Source organism: Neophocaena asiaeorientalis, unplaced genomic scaffold (genome assembly GCF_003031525.2).
Source record: "Neophocaena asiaeorientalis asiaeorientalis breed wild unplaced genomic scaffold, Neophocaena_asiaeorientalis_V1.1 scaffold346, whole genome shotgun sequence".
Lineage (NCBI taxonomy): Eukaryota > Metazoa > Chordata > Mammalia > Artiodactyla > Phocoenidae > Neophocaena > Neophocaena asiaeorientalis.
The window spans coordinates 2,236,961-2,245,199 of NW_020175400.1; the positions used below are offsets into that span (position 1 = coordinate 2,236,961).

Below are 8,239 nucleotides of genomic sequence, written 5' to 3' on the forward strand. Positions count from 1 at the left end.
TCCCCTCCACCCCCGACTGTTAGCTGGGTCAGCAGCCCTGACAGTCAGCCTATTACAGTGGTTGGTGGGAGCCAGGCCCTGGTTCGGCCCCACCAGGCCCCTACTGCCATGGCCTCTGAGTGGCGGCTGGCCCAAGCCCAGCAGAAAATCCGTGAGCTGGCCATCAACATCCGCATGAAGGAGGAGCTCATAGGCGAGCTGGTCCGCACAGGTGAGGGGGAGGGCTTTTGGGCTGGCCTCCCACCTGAGGGTGGTTAGGAGCGGGGTCCAGGTGGCATAGGTTTGGTAAACCAGCTCAGTTTCTTCCAGATATGTGACCTTGAGCAGGTAGGATAATGCCTCTGTGCTTCAGTTTTCTCCTCTCTGAAATGGAGATAGTAACTGAACCTGCTTTATAGGTTGCTGAAATGAGCTAATTCAAGTGAAGTGCTTAGGCTGGCTTTCAGGAAGCATTAGTTCTTATTATTGGGTTGGCTGAAAAGTTCGTTCGGGTTTTCAAACGAACTTTTTGGCCAACCCAATATTATTAATCAATTGCTGTGTGTCAGGCACCACACTGGGCACAGAATCTCCTGGTCCTTGGGAGCAAACAGCGTCCCCAAATCATCTACGTCTACTACTGGTGATACTGGTGAACGAGCAGGGGATGATTTTTGGTGGTGACTAGTTGAGCTTTTTAATTTTAATAGTTATAATTTTATTTATTCCAAAATGCACTGGGAACAGTTTCAACTAGACATGAGAGTCCCTGTCACCAGATTTAGCATTTCCAAGCTTTGCTCACATTTGTTTTATCTCTCCCTTTTTTCTTTGCTGAAATATTTTGAAGCAAATCCAGGACAGCATGTCATTTCATCCCTACACCTTTCAGTATGCCTCTTTTTCAACATTTTAACCAAAATGCCATTAGCACATCTAACAGAATGCCCTCTCAATGCCCAGAGCAGAAGCAGCTTTTCAGCAGTGTCTGTGTGCAGCTCCGGGCTTGTCCACACATTATAATTGCACGTTAGTTCTCTGAAATCTCCCTTCTCTCACCTTTACACAGTCATCCTATAGAATGTTCCAAACTCCAAATGTTCCTGGGTTTTGTCTGTTAGCTTCCTGTGGTATCATTTAGCTTGTCCCTCTGTCCTCCATATTTCCTACAAATGGAAGTTAGTTCTAGAGGCTTAGTTGCATGCAGGCTCAAGTTACATATTTACTTTAGCATGTGTTAGTTAAACGTAAAACAAGTAAACCCATATTTTCTCTGGGTCACTGCTATGGATAAGGCTATTTTAAAAAATGTGTCAATTTAAAGAAAAATATTAAGTAAATCACAGTTCTAGGGGTACAGAGTCGTGGCAAAATCCATGTAGGTGTCCAGGGCTGACAGAGGTCTGGAAAAACTCCCAGGGGAACGAACTACAGTGCTCTTCAGGCAGAGGGGCTGTGCTGACACGACCCTCGCCTTTTCTTCCAGGGAAGGCGGCCCAGGCCCTGAACCGCCAGCACAGCCAGCGCATCCGGGAGCTGGAGCAGGAGGCAGAGCGGGTGCGGACTGAGCTGAGTGAAGGCCAGAGGCAGCTGCGGGAGCTTGAGGGCAAGGAGCCCCAGGACGCCAGCGAGTGTTCGCAGCTCCAGGAGTTCCGCAAGAGGGTTGCTGCTGCTCAGAGCCAAGTGCAGGTACTGACCTGTCCGGACCCTGGGGGTGGTGGTTGCAGCCTCCCAGGCTGGGGTCCTGGGATCAAGACATGTGAGCCCTGGAGTCCAAGCTCACTGTGGAACCTGTGGGTGCTCAGGCCCTCATGCCCCAGCCCCGGCTGGTGGCACTAACACCCTCCTGGTCTCTCAGGGTGAGGCTGGCATTAGATAGAAGCTGGCGGTGCTGGGAGTCGGCTCAGCTTTAAACACAGCAGAGGCAGGGAGGTGGGGCCTGCCCGAAGACCATCTAGGAGACCAGTGAGGGTGAGGGGTGGGCATCGGGAGAAACCAGCCTTCCCTCCTGCAGCTCCCCCCGCCTCCCTCCATCTGTTCTCCATTTACCCACCTCTCCAAACCATCATCCCTCTGTCTGTCCACCCATCAGTCCATGTGTCTATCTAATCCATCCATCCGATTGTCCTTTTATCAGTTGGTATGACTAACTGTCCATTTATGTGTCTATTCATTTGTCTTTCTATTCCCCTTGATGGACCCTTGCATTATCTGTCCATCCTGTTTTTTACCTTTATATGATCCCATCATCTGTCCACCCACCCTGCCATCCATTCTTCTTTGCAGCTGTCCATCCATTATTCATTCCTTCTTTTCTCAGTTCAGGTGTCCAAGAGACCGTACAGTAGAGTGATTAAGAGCACAGGTTCTGGAGCCTTGACTGCTTGGGTTTGAATCCCAGCTCTGCCATTTACTAGCTATGTGTCTTTGGTCAAGTTTCCTAGCCTCTCTGTGCCTCAGTTTCCTAATCTGTTAAGTAGGAAGCCTTTAAAACCTTTTCATCAGGTTGTTAGGATCATTTAGTATACTGAGAGCACTTGATGTAGCGCTTGGTACGTAATAAGCGTCGTAGTATCTTGACATTCTTATAATTTTGATATTTTAATTAGTCCGTCATCCATCTGCCTGTTTTCCCTTCTGTCTGTCCCTCTATGCGCCGTTCTTCTGTCCTGCCTGCCCTTGTTGAGTGCCCGGCACCATGCCAGGCTCTCGGCAGCCCCCATGCGTGGCGCAGCAGAGGCTGTGTTGGTCCCAGGTGCTGAAGGAGAAGAAGCAGGCGACAGAGCGGCTGGTGTCGCTGTCGGCCCAGAGCGAGAAGCGGCTGCAGGAGCTGGAGAGGAATGTGCAGCTCATGCGGCAGCAGCAGGGGCAGCTGCAGAGGCGGCTTCGTGAGGAGACAGAGCAGAAGCGGCGCCTGGAGACAGAGATGAACAAGCGGCAGCACCGTGTCAAGGTCGGGTGCTTGGGCGGTGGGGTGCCTCTGTCCCAGCCAGGAGGCCAGGCGGGGCACACAGCCGGGGGAGCACTTACGGCCACGTGACCTTATAAAGCGGCTCACTTGGCTTCCCTGAGTTTGATTTTTTACTTGAAAATGAGGAGAGTTATGGGAAACTCAGGGCTAGGGTGAGAATTCAGTAGGATGAATTATATAAGGGGACTGGCGTCTTGTAAATGTTTGCTTCTGTTTGCGGGTCCCCAGCGAGACTTGGGGGTGGCGAGGCTGGGAGTTGCTGCGCAGGGCTGTCTTGGGAGCAGGGTAGGCACTCCTTTGGGCTTGGGGGATCACAGGCTCTGGGAGGATGCGGGTACCACTCACGGCCCTGCCCACTGAGCTTCTCACCCTGCACATCTCCAGGAGCTGGAGCTGAAGCACGAGCAGCAGCAAAAGATCCTGAAGATCAAGACAGAAGAGATTGCGGCATTTCAGAGGAAGCGGCGCAGCGGCAGCAACGGCTCTGTTGTCAGCCTGGAGCAGCAGCAGGTGGGGCCTGGGCTGAGCCTGCACCCCCAGGGGCACCCACAGCCTGGCTGGGCAGCCTGGCCAGTTGCTAGAGTCCCCGGGGGGTCAGATGGTGGGTACACCATTCTCCCCACCTGACCCGGGTGGCCGCCTGCACCACCCACGCAGCCAGAGGTGAGAGCTGAGTTCCCTCCCCGCCTCCACTGTCCCTCAGAAGATTGAGGAGCAGAAGAAGTGGCTGGACCAGGAGATGGAGAAGGTCCTACAGCAGCGGCGGGCGCTGGAGGAGCTAGGGGAGGAGCTCCACAAGAGGGAGGCCATCCTGGCCAAGAAGGAGGCCCTGATGCAGGAGAAGACGGGGCTGGAGAGCAAGCGCCTGCGGTCCAGCCAGGTGAGGTCCTGCCAGGTGAGGCCCTACCCGATGAGGCCCTGCCACGGGAGGCCCTGCCAGGTGAAGTCCAGCAAGGAGAGAGCCTGCCAGTTGAGTTTCTGCCGGGTGAGGTCCTGCCAGGTGAGATTCCATCAGGTGAGGTCCTTCCAAGTGAGATCTCTCCAGTTGATAACACTGCCAGGTGAGTTCTAGACAGGTGCGGTTCTTCTAGGTGACGTCCCTGCCAGGTAAGTTCCAGCCAGGTCAGGCTATATCCTATGGATCTCTCAAGAATTCTAGGGCTTTAGGGTGTCTGTGATGCAGGTGCTGCTGTGTGGGTAGAAGAACCTCTCCAAGTATCTATCCCACAATTCATTTTACCTCATTAACCACCTGCTCTGGACTGTGCAGGCAGAACAGGGAACCACAGGTATGGAGAGGTGGTATGGCCAGAGAGGAAGAGCCTTCACTGGCACTGGAGGCAGACGAACCTGGCCCCACCCAGCTCTGCTAGGCTTCATTGCCTCCTCTTGAGCAGGAAGCTTCTGAGCCATACCTTCCTCCTCTGTCAGATGGAATCACAGTGTGGTCATGAGGATCAGAGAAGGCGTATGTCACACACAAAGCCCAGAGCCTGTTCCAGGAGCGGGTGCTCAGGCTAGATTCCCACAGGGTTCCAGACTCACTTCTGCCCTCATGGAGTCCAAGAGGATTCAGCTGGATTATCTGGAACTTCCCTCGGCCACTAGAGCCCTTACTTCCTCCCACATCAGGTTCCCAGAAGGGCCTTTGGGATTTGGCCACTGGTTCCCCATAATTCCCATCGCAGGCTGGAGTCACGTCATCGCCGTAACAGGCCACCACCGTCCCGCTCTGTTTCTGCCCGGGTTGTTCCCTCCTTGTCAGGACTGCCCTTTCCTCAACTTGTCTGTATCCTCCTTCCAGGCCGTCTCTGGGGGCCCCTCTTCAGAGGCTCGGGTCCCATAGGTGCCCACTCCCTGGCTTATGCAGAGCTGAGAGTCAGGCCTCCCGCGGAGCAGCACTCCTCAGCATCCCGTGGTGGGACTGGGCCATCCCTGTTGCCCTGGGGAGGATGGGGCCTGCTTCTTCCCTAATTGCTAGCTGTGCCACCCACAGGCCCTCAACGAGGACATTGTGCGTGTGTCCAGCCGGCTAGAGCACCTGGAGAAGGAGCTCTCCGAGAAGAGCGGGCAGCTGCGGCAGGGCAGCGCCCAGAGCCAGCAGCAGATCCGTGGGGAGATTGACGCCCTGCGCCAGGAGAAAGACGCGCTGCTGAAGCAGCGGCTGGAGATTGACGGCAAGCTGAGGCAGGGCAGCCTGCTGTCGCCTGAGGTGCGCCCCGCAGGCTGGCCCTGGCTGCCTGCTCCACGCTGGGTGCGGGCCTTGCTGCTTTTGGACACGCACGCGTTCCTCCCGGGTGTTAGCCCACCAAGAACGCACAGAACTGGCACTCCCCCCCACCCCTCCAGCCCCCATGTCTGGGACACACGTCTGGGGCCTGGCTGCCCTCGGTCCCGCCCAGCTGGACTCTGGACTCGTTCCGCGTCCTGCAGCACGTTGACCTCGTGTATGTATCACGTGCTCACACCTCTCAACTCCCTAACGTGGGATGAGAGTTGGGACCATGTCAGCACACCTCAGCCACACAGGTTTGCCCTCCTGACAGCAGAGAAAGCCCATGTTAAGAGCAGCGGACCTCAGCAGATCCTGGGTGCCTCTGTGGTCCCAGCACGCCTTCCCTTCAGTGCAGGGTCTCCCGAGTGCAGGTCACGCCAGAGGCCACGTGCTCCAGAGGGCAGCCTCTTGGCGAGCCCCAGCCTCCTGTACCCCCCTGGGCTGAGGCTGAGATGGAAGTGTCCCTGTTCCTGCCGTAGTGGCCAGGGGCCCCTCTCTCCATGTGCTGACTCTGCGCTAGGAGGGGACACGTACGGGCTGAGTCATGGCTGCGTGTGACTGCTGTTCAGGGAGCGGGTGTTCCGTGGAGCAGGAAGCCAGCGCTCCACCTCCACACGTCCCATGTCCCCGCAGGAGGAGCGGACGCTGTTCCAGCTGGACGAGGCCATCGAGGCCCTGGATGCTGCCATCGAGTACAAGAACGAGGCCATCACGTGCCGCCAGCGGGTGCTGCGGGCCTCGGCCTCCTTGCTGTCCCAGTGCGAGATGAACCTCATGGCCAAGCTCAGCTACCTCTCATCCTCGGAGACCAGAGCCCTACTCTGCAAGTACTTTGACAAGGTGGGTCACTGGCCCACGAGCCCCTGACTCCTCCTTCTGGAACTCAGTGGGAGAAGGTTGATGATGTTGGTGGCTAGTTGGCCAAATACCTGCTGCCCCTGGTTGAGGATCCCCTGGGTGAAGGGAGCCGGCACTGGGGCTGAGCCTGGCTGGGCCTTGGGACAGGTGGTAACGCTCCGAGAGGAGCAGCACCAGCAGCAGATTGCCTTCTCGGAGCTGGAGATGCAGCTGGAGGAGCAGCAGAGGCTGGTCTATTGGCTGGAGGTGGCTCTAGAGCGGCAGCGCCTGGAGATGGACCGCCAGCTGACCCTGCAGCAGAAGGAGCATGAGCAGAACATCCAGCTCCTCCTCCAGCAGAGTCGAGGTGAGGCCCAGGCCTGCCGCAAAGGCCGTGGTGACTGCTGCCTGCCCATAGCCCCTTGCCACCTGTTTCTGCCTTTTCCCTCCAGACCACCTTGGTGAAGGGTTAGCAGACAGCAAGAGGCAGTATGAGACCAGAATTCAGGCTCTGGAGAAGGAGCTGGGCCGCCACATGTGGATCAACCAGGAACTGAAACAGAAGCTCAGTAGTTTGAATGCTGCGGGCCAGAGCAGGGGTAATTGTTATGTGCTGTCACCAAGCTGGCCAATGCTTTGCCATGACGTCAGGTTTTCTTTGTTTTGGAGAAAGCTTAGAAACCACTCTAACTTCAGCTCTTGGATCATTTCACATGTTGCTTATTGCACTGGGGCATTGGAAAGCTAGGACTTCAGGAAGGTGCTGCTACTCCATTTCTGACAAGGATGTTGTTATTCCCAGTGACAGGTGGGGAGAAGAGGACCCTGTGCCCAGAGAACAGACAAGCCCCTGGAAGTGAAGACGAGCCCCACCCAGCACCTGAGCCTCTGTGGCAGGCCCCCGTCACTGAGGGTGTGCCCCGCGCCCGTGAGGAGATGCGGGACTTGGTACATGCCCCGTTACCATTGACGTGGAAACGCTCGAGCCTGTGCAGCGAGGAGCAGGGTTCCCCTGAGGAGCTACGGCAGCGGGAGGCCGCTGAACCCTTGGTGGGGCGGATGCTACCTGTGGGTGAGATGGGTCTGCCCCGGAACCTCGGGCCCTTGCCCAAGCCCCGGCGGGAACTGCGAAGGACCAGCCCAGGGATGATTGATGTCAGAAAAAACCCCCTGTAGGCTCTTGGGGCAGAGCTGGGCTTGGAGGGAGATGTGGAGCCTGCTGAAAGTTGTGATGTCAATGCTCCCTTCTGGGAAGGAGTCCTTACCTCAAACTCTAAATCAGGTCCTGACTTTTCTAATTGGAGTCAACAAATTTGGGCCACAGCCCAGAACTGTTTAAAAAAGATGCAGATTCCTACCATTCATTTCCTTTAAGCTGCAATACCCAATTGCTACCTTCTGGCTTTTTAAAAAATTTTTATTTCATATTAGAGTATAGGTGATTTACAGTGTTGTGTTAGTTTCAGGTGTCCAGCAAAGTGATTCAGTTATACATATATCCATTCTTTTTCAGATTCTTTTCCCATATAGGTTATTACAGATTATTGAGTAGAGTTCCCTGTGCTATACAGTAGGTCCTTGTTGATTATCTATGTTATATATAGTAGTGTGTATATGTTAATCCCAAACTCTTAATTTATCCCTCCCCTTACCTTTTCCCTTTGGTAACTGTAAATTTGGTTTCAAAGTCTGTGAGTCTGTTTCTGTTTTGTAAATTAGTTCATTTGTATCATTTCTTTAGATTCCACATATAAGTGATATCATATGATATTTGTCTTTGTCTGACTTACTTCACTTAGTATGATAATCTCTAGGCCCATCCATGTTGCTGCAAGTGGCATTATTTCATTTTTTTATGGCTGAGTAATATTCCATTGTATATATGTACCATGTCTTTATCCATTCCTCTATTGATGGACATTTAGGTTGCTTCCATGTCTTGGCTATTGTAAATAGTGCTGCAATGAACATTGTGGTGCATGTATCTTTTCAAATTATGGCTTTCTCTGGATATATGCCTAGGAGTGGGATTGCTGGATCATATGGTAGCTCTATTTTTAGTTGTTTAAGGAACCTCCATAATGGTTGTGTCAATTTATATTCCCACCAACACTGTAGGAGGGTTCCCTTTTCTCCACACCCTCTCCAGCATTTATTGTTTGTAGACTTTTTGATGA

The 8,239-nt window shown here is 54.1% G+C and overlaps 1 protein-coding gene across 1 annotated transcript in view; it reads left to right on the forward strand.

Annotated features, from left to right (window-relative positions):
• The window catches only part of KIF7 (kinesin family member 7), a 16,687-nt gene extending 9,163 nt beyond the window's left edge, over window positions 1-7,524 (forward strand). The window contains exons 11-20 of the mRNA XM_024766479.1: window positions 59-211; window positions 1,466-1,668; window positions 2,735-2,932; window positions 3,335-3,460; window positions 3,654-3,830; window positions 4,947-5,162; window positions 5,859-6,065; window positions 6,231-6,429; window positions 6,515-6,661; window positions 6,865-7,524. Of these exons, the coding sequence (XP_024622247.1) occupies window positions 59-211; window positions 1,466-1,668; window positions 2,735-2,932; window positions 3,335-3,460; window positions 3,654-3,830; window positions 4,947-5,162; window positions 5,859-6,065; window positions 6,231-6,429; window positions 6,515-6,661; window positions 6,865-7,238 (2,000 nt within the window). The 3' untranslated portion in view covers window positions 7,239-7,524. The remainder of the gene's footprint in view (window positions 1-58; window positions 212-1,465; window positions 1,669-2,734; window positions 2,933-3,334; window positions 3,461-3,653; window positions 3,831-4,946; window positions 5,163-5,858; window positions 6,066-6,230; window positions 6,430-6,514; window positions 6,662-6,864) is intronic.
• Window positions 7,525-8,239: the final 715 nt, after the last annotated feature.